The following is a 20,584-nucleotide window of genomic DNA, read 5'->3' as shown; positions in this document are numbered from 1 at the left end:
ATGACCATTGGTGAAGAAATTCCGTGACTTTAGCTTGGTCTGAAATATTAAAAGGAAGAGTGTGTTTCCTGTTTAGGAGTGTGGCATATGCCGACAGGAAACGCCCATAATTACATGAGGGACAGATTTGTCATTTCAATGAAAATGAAAAAATGGTAATGACAGTAATGTATCAAAATAGGGAGGACACATCAATCACTTTCAATGGATGAATAAAAATAAGAAGGAAAATCAAGTATATATAGTAAGGTAATCCCATGGTTCTGGTAGTATCGGAGGGAGGCAAACCCAAATAATCAAATTAAAAAGACAAAGAATGGGTAGGTCTCCTAGTTCTGATGAGAATGGCCTGAAGAAAGGTCCCTGGACTCCTGAGGAAGACCAGAAGCTTGTTGATTACATTCAAAGACATGGTCATGGAAGCTGGAGAGCTCTCCCCAAACTTGCAGGTAATTATTATTATTATTAGAATTAATCAAAACCACTCAATTCACTTAATTCTCCTTCTTCTCACCTCTTAGTATTTAAAATAATTATGAAGAAATATTCTCAAGTTTCTTTGTTTTTTGCAGGTTTGAACAGATGTGGGAAGAGCTGTAGATTAAGATGGACTAATTACTTGAGGCCTGATATTAAAAGGGGGAAATTTTCCCAAGATGAAGAGCAGACAATTCTTAATCTCCATTCCATTCTTGGCAACAAGTAATTAATCTTTAGAGTCTTTGATTTCTTTGAATTCCAGAATCTGCATTTAATATCTGATTGTTTATGAACTAATTATCCATTTTATTTTATTTTTTTTCTTCAAGATGGTCAGCGATTGCAACTCACCTCCCTGGCCGGACTGATAATGAAATCAAGAATTTCTGGAATACCCACCTCAAGAAGAAGCTGATTCAGATGGGTTTTGATCCGATGACTCACCGGCCTCGAACAGATCTCTTTTCGAGCTTACCTCATCTGATAGCTCTTGCTAATCTTCAAGAAATTATCCAACATCATCCTTGGGAAGAACAAGCTGTGAGATTACAAGCAGAAGCAACTCAATTGGCTAAGATTCAATATTTACAGTTACTCCTTCAAAATGCTTCTTCCATGACTAGTACCACCACCAATTCAATTAACAACCTAAACAACAACATTAAAGAAATGGAAGCTTTCAATTTCTTGAATTCAATTTCTTCAATCAGAGAAAACCCAATTTTGGGTTCAACCCATAACAACCCATCTTCTCTTGGACTTGTCCAAGATTCAATCCCATACTCTCATTCTCAACCAGACTTGCTAAAGCTACCTTGCAATTTTCAAATATCTCTGAACAGTACTACTGATATGGGCATGTCTCAATCTCCATGGATTAATCCATCATCATCATCTTCTCCATCTCCTCCTCCTCCTCCTCCTCAAGCTCTCCCCTTATCTGTAACCGAGACGTCGATCAGTAATCCAGGGGATTCATGTAGTACTTCTAGCTATGGAGGAGCTCCTTCTCCATTCTGGCCTGAACTACTTCTTGAAGAGTCTTTATTCCATGAGATTGCTTAATATATATGGTTGTTATGATATGTTGTTCATTTATAGTTACTACCCACACATCCACACACTTTCACATGTAAATAATCACACTCATACATGCAATTGCACTCATCAATATCAAGTATTTAGTATTGGGTTTTGATCAATTCTTGCTCTATTATATATGTTGTGTTTACCTTCTGTTCCATGGACCTGCATTTAGCCCTGATGGAGGGAAGAGAGAGAGAAAGAGAGAGAGAGAGAGAGAGACGGGTGGAATTAGCACTTTTAAGCTTGCTTTACAATGAGTGTTTTTCTATTTTATTTGTACTTTCTTGGTGGGTAAGGTAAGATTCAAAACTCTTGGAATCAGCTTTTCCAACCTGCACCACTAAAGGACTGAAGACTTGGGTTCCATTAATACATTATCTTGTTTTATTTATAAAATAAATTTCTTTTGAACTCGTGGCAAGTAGAAACACATAAATGATTTGGAGCCTCAAAAACAATGAGAGAGAGAGAAGAACTGTAAACCTATAACCATGCAGAAAAAAATGGATATCGCAAACAAATACTCATACATGTTCATGGTGATATATGAGATCTATTTCACCATCCTCTCTCAGATCAATTATAAAAAAAGAGTTCTCTTGCTACAAATTTATAACAGAATTCTATACATGAAAAAATTACTAAAAAACCCATATGGCCCTAACGGCATCCCACTTATACAAGGTACGACGAAATACAAGACATTAAACTTCCAACAACTATCAACTCAAGTTGAGGCTAAACCTACATGTATAACGAAATCCAGGCATTCCATACATTGCTACTGTCGTTTGTGACTGCAGGAAATCGATGGTTGGATACACCAAGTCCCCGAAGCTAATGATACATCTCCAAGTCCGTCCTAGACCTCCTTCTAATCCTACTTCCTTAATGTTACACACCCATTATTCTTTTACCTGTGTGAGCCGATGTTATTTTTTCAAAGTCAATTAAATATCTTCTTTAGTATTGGTATGCATCTCCATGTATTTTATGCATACATATGGTTTTTAGATAACAATTGTGCATTTTCCCATGATCATAGATTTTTAAAGCTTTATTTTATCACGTGAAAATTAAACTCTCATATGGTTAAAACTTGACATGAAAACTGACGCACATCCATAGGTCTATTTATCGATAAATCAGTTGGTCCGATCGATTTGGGCTGAACTTTGACACCCTTAGAACCAAGCCCGGCTGACTTGGTTCAATAGTACATTTCATGGGTTCATTCTTCTGCCTTTGGAGCAAAAGTAGCAGTTAGGAGAGTTGACGAAGCAGTTCTGTCAAAAAGGCACTCTCTCTCTCTCTCTGCCTTATGGCGGCTAATGTAAAAATGTCAAACATGTGACGTGTGACGAGTCATAATGATTAGTTAAGAAAATAAAGAGGCCACGTTCTAGCTTCCTCAGCTTCCATAATTAGTCTTCATTAATCGAAATAAAATAAGGTTTAGAATCCCTAACACCAACACTATCATTCTAGATAAACAAGGTTAACTAGAATTGAGTTTTTTTATTGCCTCCCACAATACAATAAAATGAACCTTGGCCTCCATTTCCTCCTTATTAGGTGGACTTCAGTAATACTTTTCTAACAAGTAATTGACTGTAACACACTCTTTCTTCCAATTAGAAAACCCATTAACTTCAGTAATTAACCTAAGTAGTCTTTGTTCCAAACTAAACCCAATCACGTGTCAATGACCCGACATAAGGTTTAAAAACTCGGAATTAGATATGGGATCAGCCTCCATCGATTCTCATTTGAGAAGGATCGGAATTAGAATCAATTGGAATACTAAAAATTGAAATCAGATAGAATAATTAAAGATTTTCATAAATATATGATTTTTTTTTTAGTTTTGGATTCAACAGACTTATAAATCTTGTTACAAGAAATAAGTTTGATTAATTTATGTTATTTTACTAATTAAAAGAGGAAAGTATTCACTAAGATTGAAGATAAAAAAAAATTTATGATAAATTCCAAAATTGGTTGTAGAAATAAGTATTAATCAAAATCGGGGACGACAAATTCGATATGATTTCTGAAATCATGACCCAACAATAGGTTAATTTCTTTTCCGTTTTGATAAATTGATTGATTTTTTTTTAATAAATGGAAAAATATTAAAGCAAAATAGCAAAATACAACATCAAAACCCACAAAAAGGCGAGCCCAAAGGGGGACTTTGAAAAAAATATCAAAACAAGAAATCAAAGATGATACATCAAAAGCCAGAGAGAGAAAAAAACAACCATAAAATGATGATATATCAAAAATAGGAGAAGAGGGAAGAAACAACTATAAATGATGATACATCAAAAAGCCATGGTAGAGGTAAAGATAAAAAGGAGATCCCAACATATGGCTAGATGCCTATGTCTTAAAATGTCTAGGTAATCTTAACGAATTGGGAAAACTTATTTCTAATCTAAAAAATAATGGTTTCTCAGATATATTTTACAGTGCGAAATTGATTAAAATGAAGTAATCATGCTTGTCAAATAAATGTTGAAAATATGATATAATTAGGTAATAGATATAGTATCTTCTGTACTTGGATAGAGAAGAATATAAAAGAGAGGGAAGATGTAAAGAAAACTTCACTACCTAATCCTGTTTCATTTGTTGGATACTACATAAAGTTTCCTATGTCATGACATCTTTGTTAATCATAAAAACAATAACTATTTATACTTGTATGAGATCATGTGGTGAATGATAGAGTTTCTCAATCAGGTGATCATAATTTAAATCTATGTAGTTGGTGGGAATAATAGCTCCAAGTGGCCGCACACCATGACAAGGATGTTCTCCTCGAATTGGCTAGTTTTAATTTTATTTTTTTTGGTTAAAGGCTAGTTTAAATTTTGATTAGTTATAATATGAACCTATTGAGTGATTCTTGTTGGAGGGATATTTGTTGTTCCCCAATTAAAATAAATGTCTATTATTTGAAACATGATGTGTATAATTATAAGAAATAATTAAGGGCAAGAGATCGTTGCTTGGTCGCGTGGTTTCTATACCAGTACAAGGTCAATGAAAGCACATGTAAGAACATCAATATGGATGAGATTTTTTATTTCACGAGGACTAGTGATAATTTTGCACGCTTTTATGTTTGACTGTGTTTTCTTTCACCCACTATGAAGAATCGATGACCAGACTAAAGAGCATTTTGGGCTTCTAACATATAGAAGCAAGTAATTAAGACAGTAGATATGTATTTTAATCCTTCACTATAGTCTATAGGTGAAGGACAACTTTACCCGTAAATCTACAAGGGTTTCCTCTTTTTTTTTTTGAATTGAAGAATTAGGAATTTTTTTTTGAATTGTGTTCATCTCAAGGCATGTTTCATGCCCTACAAAATTTTATCGATATGACGTGGAGAGGTGGATTAAATTAGACAAAAGACAATTATGTAATTTGATTAAATAGAATTAAGTAATATGATAATATGATGTGTAATATCATTTTTGCCCCTTACAGTATATGATGTGTGTTCTGTGATGCTTGTCTAAGTCCAACAAGCAAACAAATAGAAGTTTAGATAAGAGGGAGGTGCTTTTTTCTTCTAGTTTATTGGATGAGCAACATAAACTTCAGCTCCTGAGTCACATAGGGTTATAATATCATTTATTTGTAAAAAATAGTATGACGTAGACATAAGATCAAACACCTTGCCTTCAAAGCATCAATAAGAACTAGCTAGCGTATGTTTTGCCTTATGAGAAGGAATTTGATTTTAGGAAGTCCCGCGCCATGCGCACCGTGTCCTCAGCCGGGCATTGCGTTTGGTCTCTGAATACAACCACGATTTGTAATGGTTGAATAGAAGGATGATGTGGCAATTATATTACTAGTTAAGCCGGTTTATTAATGAATCTTAAAATCGAACTCATTCATATGGCTCTATATGATTGATTTAAAAAAAAAATGGTATATTTATGCCAACTTGGCACTTTGTCATGAAAGTGTCTAGCTAATTCATAAAAGAAATCTAGCCAAATAGGTGGCATTCTATATGGTGACACCCATCTTTTATGTACCCCGATGGTTCAATATCATATTTTGCACACCTCATCATGTTGAAAAAGGGAGGTGGGAGAGGTTAAGTTTAGTGGTTGGGGACCTTTTGGGATTTTCACTTAGAGTTCATTAAATAAAAGTGAAACTCTCTCCCATTGGCTTAGACAGTAATGTAGAGACCATGCGACCAAGCAGAGATCTCTTGTCCTAAATAAAATTAAGGAGAATATTTTTTGTCCGGAGCATAGCCTATGCTAGCAAACCCTCCCCCCCCCCCCTTTCTCTCTCTTGAAATGACCTCTCTACCCCCTATTGGGGTGCTCATTGTCTCTCGTCTGCTTACATACCCCACGATTCTAGGCAAGAAACACCCTCCCATAATGTTAGCAAGATAATAGATCTTTGAACTTGCTATACTTGTGGGTTCTACAAGTGATTTAAATCACAAGAAGATGCTAAAGAGAATTAAAATAAGGGGAAGGATTCTCAGAACCTACAACATGCCCTACAATTTTCACAAACTAATTATTTATTTATTTTTTTAGAAGAGAAATAAAAGATTCATATGTGAGAAGGCAAAGAAAACACCTTAGGCTCAGAGATACTTTTTTTGTAAAATAAATAGGAAAAATAGTGTGGAGAACCTTTGCTCAAAATAAAATTAAGGGAATAAGAATGGTGATTGAATGATTGATAGCATCCTCCAATGCCCTCTCACATAGAACAAGGAAATGAAACACCCCACCCCTTTCTTTGATACCCGTGCGCACGATTTCTTTGGCCCCACACTAGCATTGGGACCATGCAATTTGGCAACAAACCCCTTCCCAAAAATTAAATAAGGGAAAAAGAACACTGTTTGGTCGTATGGTTCCCATGCTCACACACAAGAGCAAGTGAAATTATTGCCCTTCGTTGATGAAATAATATTCTCATATATACAGATGCCCTTGCATGCGCTCTCATTGGCTTCTGTGTTGGTGCAATGCCACTTGACCAGACAACGTTCTATTAGTCATTACATAATCATACCAGAAAAGAGAGGGTCCTTAACTCCTTTAGGCTTCAGACTTCTAGCATAACTCGATTTTCCCCCTCTCTTGGTCTCATTTCCGTGACGTCCAAGCAAAAGTTTGTTGCAAACAACTGCTTGGTTGGTTGGTTGGTGGTTTGTCGATTGGAGTGCATGCCCCCAGGAGGTCAAGGGATCGACTCTCTTGATTTACATATTGTGACAAAAAGAGGCAACCCATCTCCTCCCTACCCCTTTGGTAGTTGTAGCCTTGTAGGTTTCTAATGGCTTGTCTTTGCCTTTCCTTTGTAGCTTAGATTAGGATAGACAACAAAAAAAAAGAGGGGTAAATTACACGTCACCCCTGATTTTCAAATGAAACTCAGATCACCCCCTGGATATGGTCTGCTCAACCAAGTTTAGACTGATTCTACTAAAACTAAGCCGAAATAACTTAGGAAGAGTCCATCCGGTTCCGAGTTTGAGCCCTAAATCCATGATTTGGTAAACCCCACCCAATACTTGAATCCCTAGCCAACCCCTACGTGAATAAACTTCTTCCTTCTTATCCCATTTCCATTTGAGAGAGTAGTGGAGGTTAGGTGACATTAATAAATAATAGATTTGCATCTGATACCTTGAATTAATTTTTAGGGTTTTGAGCTTTAGGCATCTTTCTTTTTAAGCCCATTCAATAATTGCAGTTCATGGAAATGCTTTTTTGGTGGGATAATTTTTTTTGTTGTTATCGCCATGGTTTGAGGAATCAGTATTAGATCGATGAACGTGTTCGATGTTCAATATTCAAATCATGTCCTTGAACGAGGATGACAATTATTTTGGATTTGAGTCAAATCCATATGACGTGACGTCCTGTGAATTGAACATAACATGATCGCCGCTCAACCGTAGGCCCCAAGGAACCAAATCCCAATTACTGTCCTTATATGCTAGTTAAAGGAGGCATGGCAAATGTGAGACCCACTACTTCTTCCTCCTTCTCTCCTTCTCTCCCGCTAGAATTTAAAAATCGAGAATCTTATCTATAAATCAGCCGATTCTAATTGGAATTGGTTGTGATTGATCCCAATTTCCCATCAATCCGACACGATCAATTCACACCCAAAAACCCTAGAAATTCCCAGTTTTTTATCTGACAACCGATTTTAAAGTTTTTGAGCACCAATTTAGGGCCGTTCCGATTCGATATGGATCGGAATCCCCAATGACCGATTTCATCCCCGATTCCATATTTTTAAAACCCTTGTCTCCCGCTCCAACTTGCCTCTCCTCTTCCCCGGCGCCCAACTCCTCTGCAACCTGACCCACCACCCGCTGCCACCCCTCCCCTCCCCTACCTGTCTGAATTATTTTTTGTTGCTAAAATAAAAAGGAAAGGCTAAGCCTATCGCCCATTATTTTTGCAGTGTGAGAAGTGGGAACTGAGAACTGCGGACTGAAATTAGAAATGAGGCCCAGCAAGGAAGGGAGAAAGAGAAGAACCTCATCTCCCCGCATGGACCGGAAGGTCGATTCGTTTGGATTTGAGCCAAGGCCACTTGGTGGGTCTCGGTTTTCTAGGGTTTCTAGATCCCCTACAGCGTCCCTTCTCGACACTGATTTCTTGGGCGAAGACATGGGTTTGCAGGTCTCCGAATCTTACCTGATGACAATAGCAACCCTAATTCCAATTTAAGAAGCTTCTCTTACAGTGTCAGGCTGCAGTGCTGAGAGGAAGCGGAGAAGCTCAAAGGCCGAGGACCTATTGATTGGAGGAGCGATGCGCTCGCAATATCGTCTATCGAAAGCTAGTCGGATGCCCTGGTTGTCTCTGTCACAATTCTGATCACATTGATCACATTGTTCCCTATTACAAGGTATGATCATTTATTTGAATTTTTCTTTCTGTTGATATTTTTTTAGAGCTCTGCGAAGTGGGTTAGTTTGCTTTCTTCCAGAATCGATTTGCTCACTTCCGTTCATTTTGTAGTTCGGTAGTTTGTATTGTTGGGCTTTGTGAGGTTTTTGTGAAATGGTGTATATAATTTCTGTTTACTTCAGGAAGAGACATGATATGTTCACTACTCTTTCTAGTTGCATTTTGAGTGGTAAGATGAAATTTACTTATCATTTTAGTCTACAGTCGATAATTTTGTGTCTTCACACTTCATTGTCAAACACCATTGCTAATGTTTCCAAAATCCAAACCCTATGTTTACACTTAATACCAGCTTTTGGCCATCAATGATAAAACCCGGGACTACAAAGTCCTAGAATACCTAGTTATAATAGAATAGAGGGTTACATTAGGACTACAAAGTCCAACACAATTGGTGTATTGGCTTGGCCGATGCGCCCATATGGTGGACGTCCTAACATACTTGAAATTGTTCACATCATTCATTTCTTTGTCCACCATTAAGGATTATTCATTTCTTTCCCACCATTAAGACATCACTAAGTGCAGAAAAATGACGTAAATAAGAACATACAATAAAGAAAATCATTGTGATTTTAATAAGGTTTTAGATCTCCATTCATTCAAAAAACTCAATCCACAAGAGTTTCCAAATGGCTGAGGCTGTGTTGAGTTTTGTTGCTAAGAAATTGGTAGAAATTGCATACACAAATGTCGTGGCAGAAGTGCAACTTCAACTTGGCACTGGCGACAACATCAGGTTCATCAAGAACGAGCTTTCAGCATCAAAGCCTTCTTAAGGGATGCAGAGAACAGAAGTTTAAGAGGAGATGCCATCGCCAATGAGTGGGTGTTACAGGTGAGAGATGAAGCATACAAAGTTGAGGATGTTATCGAGGAGTTCCTTCTTCAAATGGAGATCCTTAGTTCAAGAAGACCTATGGGTTGTCTTGATATTAAGTGTTGGATCTATTGCATACCTTCATACTGCAAGCAGAGAGTACTTTGCCTTCAATTTCACTCTCAAATTGAAAATATCAAGAAGGATGTAGAAGACATATCCAACAGAAGGTTGCGATATAAACTTCAAGAAGGGTCTAGCATTGGTTACATTGACGAAACAAGTAGCCATCTTGGCATGTCTTCTCCTTTTTATGAAGAAGTTGACATCATAGGCATTGACAAAATTATTAGGCACGACTCCAAAAATAGTTGCAAAAAGAGGAAGAACCCCATCAATGCTCAATTGTTTCACTTGTCGGCATGGCGGGGTCAGGGAAAACCACTTTCGGAAAGAAGGTCTTCACTAGAATCAAGGAACAATTTGAATATACTGCATGGGTACCCGTGTCTCAAATGTTTGAATTGAGAAGGGTTTTAAAACGCATTCTAGAAGAACTTCAAAAGTAGAAACGAGACACCTCCAAGTGGCATGGAACAACGGTCAATTTTACACTTCGAAGAGATGATTTGCAATTACTTGCAAGGTAATAGGTACGTTCTTGTCCTTGATGCTATTTGGGATGACAATGCTTGGGAAGGAATTAAAAAATCACTACCTCATAATGGTGTTGGTAGAGCTGTAATCACAACTCGTATAATGGATGTGGCCTCTCCTTTAGGAGAAAAAAATTATGTCCATCATGTTGAGAAATTAATTTTTGAGTTTGCTTGGGAGCTCTTTTGTAGAAAGGCATTTAATAGTCCTCCGGGGAGTTGCCCCCAATACTAGCAAGAAATTGGGCAGAGCTTGGTTAGAAAGTGTGATGGCCTACCACTTGCAATTGTGGCTATTGGTGGCCTCATGTCGAGGAAGGGAACTAATCCAATAGCATGGGACGATGTCCTCAAGAATCTTGATTGGGAATTGAACTCCCATCAAGATCTTCAGAGACTAACTCCTGTTCTATGAACAAGCTATGATTAATTACCCCCTTCTCTAAAATATTGTTTTTATTATTTTGGATTATTCCTAGAGGACTCTATAGTCAAAAGATCAAGGTTAATTCGCATGTGGGTGGCAGAAGGTTTCATTGAGGGCTCCAGTGAGAAGACATTAGAGGAAGTTGCAACTGACTACTTTGTGCAACTCTTGAATAGGAGTTTGCTACATACGATCTAGTATTTCTCATGAATGGCAGATGAGGTGGGTTGCATGTTCTGTACACGATCTCGTACGGGACATGGCGCGCTGTTCAACTATCTAAAAAGGAAGAGTTTGGAGCAGTTTTCAAGATCCAAGACAAGAAATTGTTTAGAAGGGTGTATCGTTGCACATGGTTACGTGATAGTGAAGCATCTAATATTCCATCGATGGACATGGTTGGAACATCTTCGGTCCTTCCTCGTGTTCTCCCAGGATGAGATTCAATCCCCCACATTGCACCTATTTTTGTTGAATATGAAGTCTTTGAAGGTATTGGATTTATCAGGTACTAACATTGAGCATTTACCGAATGAAGTAGGTGATTTAATTTACCTACGGTATTTGAGCTTGGCATGGACAAAGATTCGTCAGCTACCATTATCAATTTACAAACACTAGATGTTCGGAATACAAAGTTGTAAGTCTTCCCCCATACATAGCAACATTCAAGCAATTAAGGCATCTCCTCGTAGTGCAAGTGGAACTGAAGACGAACGAGATATAGTGGTTCATATTATGGGAGGATCTAGTAGAAGAATGGCTTATAACCCAAGTAACTTGCAAACATTGTTGGTGGTCGATGCTAATGAGTGCGTTTTGAGTCAACTTGGATACTTAATCGGGCTCAGAAAATTAAGTATTAAAAAAATGAGAACAGAATATTGTACTGAGCTATGTGCTGCAATCAAAATGAGAACAGAATATTGTATTCTGATGACATCTTGGATTTGGAAACCATGTCACAGGCTCACAGCCTACACCTACCTAGAGAAGTTAAAATTGTTTGGGGAATTGAAAGGGTTTCCACATTGGATTGGTGGCCTTAAAAGTGTCCACACAATTGTGTTAGTGTACAATGAATTAAGTGAAGACCCACTTAGCATTTTGGCAAAATTACCTAATCTGGACAGACTCTGGTTGGCTGGTTCTTACAAGGGAAGAAAGATGGGTTGGATCAGTGATGCCAGGAGCAAAGAAGGGTTTCCCAAGCTCAGATTTTTAGCTATCCGCGAACTTTATGAATTGGAGGAGTTTGATGAGATAGAGGAGGGGTACGCTGCATCGCCTATATGATTTCACAGTTGTTGAATGACCAAAGTTAAAGAAGCTACCCAGTGGCATTCAGCACCTCAAATTTCTCCACAATTTTGAACTTGGGGATATGCCTGAGGACTTGGTCAAGAGGTTATGCAACTGTGAAGGTCAAGCAGGAGAGGGTGGTGAAGACCATTGGATGGTTCAACATATTCCCAATCTTTGGATTAGCAAGCAAGAAATTCTCGACGGTCTGGTCATCTCCTTTGAAAATCTTGGTCATGCTCGACACAAGTAAGTTTCACATTACTCAACTCTCTCTCTTACCAAAATGGGTTGCGTTTCTTGATCAGGCATGTACTAACATCTGGATATTGTTTTTGTCATTCCTCCCCCCCTAAAATCACATTTTGATTTAAAGGAACAGGGCAAACGATTAAGGTAAAGAGTGGAAGGGATATAAAACATGTTTGAGCAAATCAGTTTGAATTTGACGAGTTTCACAAGTGGATCAACTTTGAGACTCCCACAATAAAAATCTGCTTGCAAAGGGATTGGATCAAGCTCCTAGTTGGTACACCTTTGTCCTCTCTTTCTGTGTCTCTGGATATTGAATTGATTTAAATTTTATTGCCTTTCCACAAGCATTTTGATTTCTAATTTTATTGCCTATCCACAACGAAATCTCTTCAGTATGTCTATTTGTATGAGCCTACTCTCTCTCTATCTAATGTGTGAATGCAGTTGGGTTTATGTCCAAGCAGTACTGGGAATCTTCAATTCCTCTTCTCTTTTATTGTTTTTTTCATCTCTCCCCTCCTTCAGGGAATACCCAAACCAGAACAGTACAATTATCTCAACTAAACACCTTCAGATGTTCAATGATAGTGAACCCAAGTCCTATCATATTTCTGTGTTGTGATAATAGTTGCCTCCAAAAAGTTTAATCAACTCTAAAATTCAGCATAAAAAAAGGCTTAGTAGAGATGGGAGATTCTAGATAATCTTTATTCGATGAATAATCATAGACATCCATAGCTTGACCTTTTACATAGATTATGGAAATCCTCTCTTAAGGTACTCTCTTCACACCATATATAGAGTCGGCACATGAGTCCATGAACTTATTCATTTTGCAGCAGACCTCTTTACCAGTGCTCTATTTTTCACCTGATCCCATATTGCATACTTCAAATGCTTTCACCTGTGTTTCTGTGTTCAATCTCCTTACTAAGTAGTATCATCTACCATGGCTTCAAAAGATTCTTCTGTTTTTCCTTTTTGAATTGAATTATCAAGAACCCAATCTGATACCCCCCCCCCCCCCTCAACTACTACTTTATTCAAAAGTTGTTGCATAACCACAAGTTCTTGAGATGGTAATACCTTAGCAGAACTGTGGTCCTTATAAACATTACTCTCTTAAACTAAATCAGGTGCATCTATATATGAGATGGGAATCACTAGAAAATCCTGTTATTTCTATGATCTGTTTCCCATTACTCAAGAACCATGAACTAAAGAATGCAATGGCTCTCAACTTTTTATTTTTTATATCTTTCAAGCCTTGAGGCTTTTGGTTATTAGAAGACTAGGGAACAACTAGGCTGATTTTCTTCGGGCAACATCTAAGAACTGACCGTTACAGGGAGAATGGTGTTCAAAACCTGGAGGTAACTCGGAATTTCACTGTTTATTCAAATTCATTGACCATATTAGTCAGTTTTTCTGTGCCTTAAGAAGTCTCACCTTCTCCTATTCACACTTGGAAATCAAAGGTATTGAAGAATCAGAATTTCTCTACAAACATGACACCATCCTCCACTGTTCTAGGGACTTGTGGAAGAACTAGATATGTCATATGACAATGAGTATTTGGAGGCCAATGTCTCCAACACCACTCCAGCCATCATTCCGTGCTCTGGTGGTTCCTCTACTCTACTGAAAATAACACATTAAGATCAATCATCGTCTATTGTACATAAATATTAGGGAAATTTACGAAACACCCCCTGAAAATGGGTCGAAACTCGGATCACCCCCTGAAATTTGAAAATACTCAAATCACCCCCTACATTAGAACCCTATACTCAAATTAGACCCTACCGTTAGTCAACTGATGAAGTCAGCTAGTTAAAATTTTTGAAAACCCTAAACTACCCTTGAGAAGAGTATAATTACTATTTTAACCTTAAATCTAAAAACCCAACATGTACTTTTTTTTTTTTCTTAATTAAAATAAGGAATCGGAGAGGGAATATCCCCTCTCCTTCTTCCCCAAATTGCTAAATCGAATGGAGTTAGGGTTTGAACCCCGGTCCTACACCCTCCACTCAGACCACTCCACCTCTCTCTCCTCCGGCATCAGCATTGGCATTGGCACCGGCCTATGAATCTTCCCCACTCTCCCCTTGACCTCCTATTTCGCTTGATAATTTAGCCTTTATTTTATCCCCTTGACCTCCACCTCTCTCCTCCATTTCAAGTCATATAGGCACGGACTGATCTTCATCCAAGTAGCACACTAACCAGCAATCAGAATGCCCCCAAAAGCAGGTCGAGTGGAGGCCCTAGGTAGGGCTTTATGCTCCAAAAGTTTCACAGCAAACAGATCAGAGGGCTGGGTTTAATTGCAGGTTTATTATGCTGAAAAAAAAAAATAGAAAACAGAGTATACAACATAATTGTCACGGCGTCACGGCGATCCAAGTCGGTGGAGGGGTGTCACATCGATATATCGACATGGCAAGCATGTCGACCATGTTTTATTTTTTATTTTCTCTATTTTTAATGTTTTAATAGGTGTATACTCAAGCCATGCTTTATTTTTTCTCTATTGTTTTTCAAGTTTTAAGAAGAAAATTCAGAAATCGAAGAAGAAATCGAAGAGGGAAAGAAGAAATCGAAAGAAATCAAAGAGGGAAAGAAGAAATCGAAGAGGGAAAGAAGAAATCGAAGACGGGAAGAAGAAATCGAAGAGGGAAAGAGAGACAAGAAGAAGAAATCAAAGAGGGACGCCATAGCGTAGGTCGCCATGCAACCTTCTCCAGCGCCAGGAGATGCACAGATTCCAGTTGTACTTCTTAAAAACTAGTAGGAGATGCGTCTTGACAAGCACTGTTTTCCATTTGCATTTGAATTGGCTTCTATGGTGATCTTTGATGTCATCTAAGAGGTTTATTTGTATGATTCACGTTGGATTCTTTCTAATTTTGGTTATATTGGTTGATGTCTATGGCTGGTTTTTGTTTAGAGATTTTGTTAAGTTGACTTTGTTAACAAATGAGGTTTTGTGGTATAACTTTTGAATATGTTTTTGCAAATGGTTTTGTGCACGACTGTGCCTGCAACCATTGGATGGGGATGAGGGGCCGTGTACTGTACACGATCATGTCCATCCAATGGTTGAAAGCACAACCATGCACCATGCATCATCTCCTTCTCTACTGTCCACCAACATCTACTACTTCTCATTCTCCAAGTAAGGGTGTCTTAGAACTGGAACAAAAACCAATTGTAAAACGAAACCGAATCAAACTGAAAAAATCTAACTCGGTTTTGATTTTGAAGAGTGCAATTTCATTCAATTCGATTCGGTTTTGATTTTATACTAAAAATCATTGGTTTGAACCAAACCTAATGGAGTGTAACCCTATAAACCAAACTTAAACCATGCTAAACCTTATATTCATGTGCCTTTGTTGAGTTGTGTGAATTTATCTATTATGGGTTTCTTTGAGGTAAAAAAAGGTTGAAAGGTACCATATTTGACATTTTAGGATTCCATCTTCGTGAGGTTGTAATTTTCTTCATAACTTTATTTGCTTAAGTAAATTATTTCCACTTAAATTAAATTACTGAGACCATGTAATCATGTATGAATAAAACTAAATAAGAACCTATTGGAGGGGGAGAGGGTGTGGAAGGAGATTGACTGTGAGGGGTAGTTTAGGAATTTTGAATTATGAGGATTCCGAAGAGAAAGAGAAAGAAAATCTATTTTTATGAAAAAAATCAGAAAACAAGTTTGGAATAAGAAAAATTGAGTAAATATAGGCCTTGCACAAGGGAATGGTGGAAATTTAATTTGTCCAATTTATTTATGATAATAAGATCGATCTGCATGTGCCGGATCCAATCATACAATTCAGGCGCCCACATTAAATTATTCCTTTGGGAGACATGAATAATCATGTATGTCTGTACTGAAATCCGACAACTTACCAACACGTGACATTTAAGAGGCCGTATAGTTCAGAAAATTTAAAAAAAAAAAAAAAAATAAAAAATAAACGGTCAAGTGGTTGTTGAAGGAATGCTACCCGGTCGTGTGGGTGGTGCAGTTTCCACGCTGCCCACTGCAAACCGTTGGATTATGTAAGTTGATATCAGCCATTGATTTCCATTTTTTTTTTTTTTTTTCATTTTTCTCTTTATTACATTTTTATTCGCAAAAGAAGGACACGTCTTCCTTCTTTCACTTTTTTTTTTTTACCTGCAATTAGACACAGTGGAATATCGAATGCTAAAAAAGAAAATCATGATGGAGAGATTTTAGTGGATGCTTAGATCTTTGCATTTATGTATAAGGAATTATGGATGTTATTTCAAATTATTTTCCTCTCTCTTCTTCACCAAGATTGCTAACTTCATAGCTTCTATGATCCTAAGTAAATTTCATCATTTGTTGGATAGAAATTTTCCTTTTCTTTTATCCCCCTATTCTATTGCAGTTTCTGATGCTCAGGATTAATTTTATGTGTAGTGTTAAGATAGGTCATTGAAGTAACCTCATATTATAATTGTAATGTTAATTAAATCCTTTATGACCATATATTTCTAAACATCCATGGAACTCTTACTGCCATTTTACTTGTAGAAATTTGTAAAAATACCCCTCCCCAAAAAAATAGAGGGAAAATCACCATCAAAGTGTTAGAAAAATCTAACTTATGTTTGTCCGTATCTTTATTGAGGTATCGCAAGATATACTACTACTAATATACCAAGAAACCATCAATTTTAGGGATCTAGCTCTCCTCCAGCCATATCAGCCCACCCCTGTTTTTGTTATCGTTTAGTGGAACTGGACCCTCCAGCTCCCGTCACGGCTGGAGAAAATCTATTTCCCAATTGTAGTTGTTACATAAAAAATTATTAAATTTTATATAAAAAGATTTTTAAGAATAGAGTAGAAAAGAATGCAGTCCATTACTTCATTTTCCTTGTGATTAAGGGCATGATTGCTGGATTCAATCCATCCCTACTTACTAACTAACTAACTATTAAATTTGTATAGAAAAAAAACAACTATTATTAATTAATTCTTAGTTAACTATAAAACGATTTAAAGTTGAAATGGGTCAAATCAAACTTGTAAATAATAAATGCAAGTACATTTTAAGTCTAATGAATTGAGTAAAATTATCTCCCCAAGTAAAGAAAAAAGCCCTTTCGTGGGAGTGTTTCTTCCAATCTTAATTGTAAATTTTATTTTGTTTCAATTGCGTAAGATTTGAAATGTTTCAATTAATTTTAGAACTTGAAGGACCACCAATTGGAGGGCTATTGATAGAAAATTGTCCCTTAATCGATCCTCCCATGTGAGGGGTAGACCCAAGACCAAGTTATATGGGCCACGGGGGAATACAGTTAGGACCCTAGCTGCTCCCTCTCTTTGCGCTCAATATATATTCTCTTTACGAATGAATCAACTAAAGCATTAGAGCAGTGCACAAATTTGATTGATGGACTTTGGTTGCTTTTATGGTTGAGTTTATCTCCCTTGTAGGGGTGTCAATGGATTGGTTCGGTTTGGTTTCGATTTTGATGTGACTTTTAGAGAAATCAAGACCAATCCAATAAGAACTTTTCGGTTTCGATTTTGGTGTGGTTTGGTTTCGTGTCGATTTCAGTTTATGATAACGGATTGATATCGGTTTAGATTTGATTTGTTACCGGATTTTTTTAAACAAGTTGGGTTCGATTTGTGCCTATTTTCTTCTCTTTCTCTTTTCAATTACATAAAATATTTCATTAGCCCCACGCTTAAAAAGGAAATCAATGGAACAAGCATTGTTACAAATTAATTTTCCTATTTTCATAACCTCATACTCATTGATTTGTAACAATTTATCTTACAACCATAAATTTGCTCACTAATATTGAAATCAATTCAATGATTCATAATTTTATACTTATTATTTTCTTATCGGTTTCATTCGGTTCGATTTTAGATTTGTTATCGGTTGGTTCGGTGCGATCCAATTTTCAACCGATCCCGTCATACCCCAGTCCAAAACCAATTTAATAAGGATCGATTTGGTTCGATCTCTGGTTTTTTTGATCAGTTTCGATCGATCTTAACGGTTCAGCCTAGGTTTTGACACCCTTACTCCCTTGATTCGGGTAGAATGGGCTAGGGCTTTTTTCTTTACTTGGGGAGAAAAAGAGAGAAGGAGACCAAGGAGAAATCAATTCAAAATGGTTCTCTTCTTCTTCTTCTTCTTCTTTTTTATTTTATTTTATTTTTTTATTGTTTTCTTCTTCTTCTTTTCTTTTCTTTTCTTCTTTTTTTTTTTTTTTTTTTTTTTAAGGAGGTAAATTGTAAAGAGAGTATACTGAGTAAATAGTGAAGAGTTGTTGTTACGTGGTTCACTTCAACCAATGGCACAGAGGACAAACTGTCTTAATCATTATTATAAAAGTCAAAGATAAGATCCTTTCTTCTAATCCCGACAATTGTTGTTCCAATCTTTTTTAGGACCTAAGTATCTCAAATTTAACGGTTTTTCTTTTGAAAAAAGATCCCATAATGCCGCCTAAGTGGAGATTTCTTCCCGCATCGCTAAATCATGGAATTCACTTTGACATTCTCTCTTTATACAAAATATGAAATTTTTATGGAATGAATACATTTCCACCCTCATGTTGTAGCAGTTCTCGACTCTGACCTTATAAGAAACCTCTTCTGCACTTTTTTTTTTTTCCAGGAAAACTTGGCATCCAATTATGAAAGTCAATTGTTTCCCTTTCACACAGTTGATGTGTGAAGTGTGAACGATCAAATTAGAAACTTGCTAAAATCAACCTTGGCAATAAGGACACTTCAGTGAAAAAAACCAAAAAGAAAGAAAAGGACCTTGGCTAGGCATGGATATATATATATATATATATATATATATATATATATATATATATAAAGGAAACCCTAATAATGAACAAGTCTCCAAACTTTATTTTTCAAATTTATAGGATATCAAATACATATTTATATCCATAGTTAATTTTTGAAAAATCATGATTATGAAATAATGCAAGATAGTAGTTGGAGTACCATAAGCATGCATGGACATACATGGAGTTCTATACTAATACACAGAATGGTTTTTGACTGAGTTAGCTAACTAAGGATTTGAAATTTGATGTGTGACTAATTCAGACCATGCACTATCTATCCAATAGTATTTTAGCCTTATTCTAGATTTGGTCGTGAAGCATAACTAGTAAGATTGTTTAGTTTTGAATTCGATTTTTTTATTTCCTCTGGATTTTGGTGAACTCTAAACGGATGATTTGATGATGAAAATGGTAGCAATTGATGGTCGTTCATGGGTTAACTTGGATGACCATTCTCAAACTTTGAGGACATCGTTTCTTGTTTTTTGTTTTTTTTTTTTTTCTTTTGAAGAGAATTTTATATGCTGCTCACTTTTGTTGACATCTTACATCTACATGCCAAATCAATGATGGTAACGAAACAATATATTTAATGAGGAGAGCGAAGGGGAACCACATATTTAATGAGCAGAGAGAGGAGAGATATGAGAGGGACCATGAGAGGGAAGTAACAATTAGTACTTCATTTTCCTCCTCTCTTTTTTTTTAGTTGGGATTTGGGAAACACTTAAACCTAAAACTCTATGTTGGGGAATAATTTCACATAATTTTCCCCCTCTCTATCATGGTCTAGTCCCTCATTTTCCCCCTCTTTGTTTTTTTTTTAAGTTGGGATTTGGGAAACACTTAAACCTAAAACATCACTATATATAGTTCATACCAAGAGCATAGTTATAGAGAGATCGTCCAAGAGTTGCCAAGAGATTATTGAAGTCATAGAAAGATTAAGAGAGAGAGAGAGAGAGCATAATTACCATTTATGCCTACATATTTAAGGCATAGATAATCTAGTGATGCAGCTACTATTTTCAGCCTTAATTAATTCAAGGTTGCCCACAAGAGTGTCTTTACTTGAAATAAGGGATCACATTGACACCCATATAGCACCTAATTGTTATTATAATTCTTTTAAGAAAGAAAATGATATTATCAAACCCACAATGGCAAGAAGTTTCACAAACTTCCAATCCAATATTCTTTTTAGAATCAAAGGATCACAATCCTACGCTACCTCTTTCAATCATTTTTGTATTTATTATAAAAGAAAGTTTTTCGTCACTAAAAAATCTCTTCATTCACCATGATGTGATCTTATGATTGGATTCTTGAAAGGTCAATTTCATCATTAAACTATCATCTTAATCCAATCCAACGCTCAGTTTAAGAGATTCTCTCTTTACAATGAAAGGAAACTCAAATCCTTTAGTTCTGTGGGAGATTTTGGTGCCACAGTGGGTTTACACTAGCAAAACCCATTCTTCTGTGACATCAAACCGACATAACAAATGACATCTCATGTGAGTGAACCCCCCCCCCCCCCCTCCCTCTCTCTATCTCTCTCTCTCTCTGGGGTGTAATTGGAGTCCTAGTTGTCCAGTAGGATAAGAAAAGAGAAAAAACCAAAATGAAAGTTGTGGCTGAAAGTTGTCTGAAAACTTTGGATGGCCCTCCTTGCTCACTTGAA

At 36.7% G+C, this 20,584-nt stretch overlaps 1 protein-coding gene across 1 annotated transcript; it reads left to right on the top strand.

Moving 5' to 3' along the window:
• The first annotated feature begins 287 nt into the window (after window positions 1–287).
• On the top strand, window positions 288–9,909 carry LOC122667328 (transcription factor MYB53-like). Its single transcript, XM_043863587.1, has 4 exons — window positions 288–449; window positions 573–702; window positions 810–1,340; window positions 9,264–9,909. Exons 1-4 carry the CDS (start codon window positions 317–319, stop codon window positions 9,907–9,909), a joined length of 1,440 nt encoding a protein of 479 aa, XP_043719522.1. The 5' UTR covers window positions 288–316.
• The last annotated feature ends 10,675 nt before the right edge of the window (window positions 9,910–20,584 follow it).

Source organism: Telopea speciosissima, chromosome 7, assembly GCF_018873765.1.
Source record: "Telopea speciosissima isolate NSW1024214 ecotype Mountain lineage chromosome 7, Tspe_v1, whole genome shotgun sequence".
Taxonomy (NCBI): domain Eukaryota; kingdom Viridiplantae; phylum Streptophyta; class Magnoliopsida; order Proteales; family Proteaceae; genus Telopea; species Telopea speciosissima.
Note: the sequence above shows the minus strand (reverse complement) of the source record. Positions and strands in the feature narration are given on the sequence as shown.

Excerpts from the sequence above, each read along its gene's own strand:
- LOC122667328 (XM_043863587.1), top strand. The coding sequence starts at position 317 with ATGGGTAGGTCTCCTAGTTCTGATGAGAATGGCCTGAAGAAAGGTCCC. Across the intron at positions 450-572 it reads AGCTCTCCCCAAACTTGCAG|GTTTGAACAGATGTGGGAAG; the intron begins GTAATTATTATT and ends TGTTTTTTGCAG. Across the intron at positions 703-809 it reads CATTCCATTCTTGGCAACAA|ATGGTCAGCGATTGCAACTC; the intron begins GTAATTAATCTT and ends TTTTTCTTCAAG.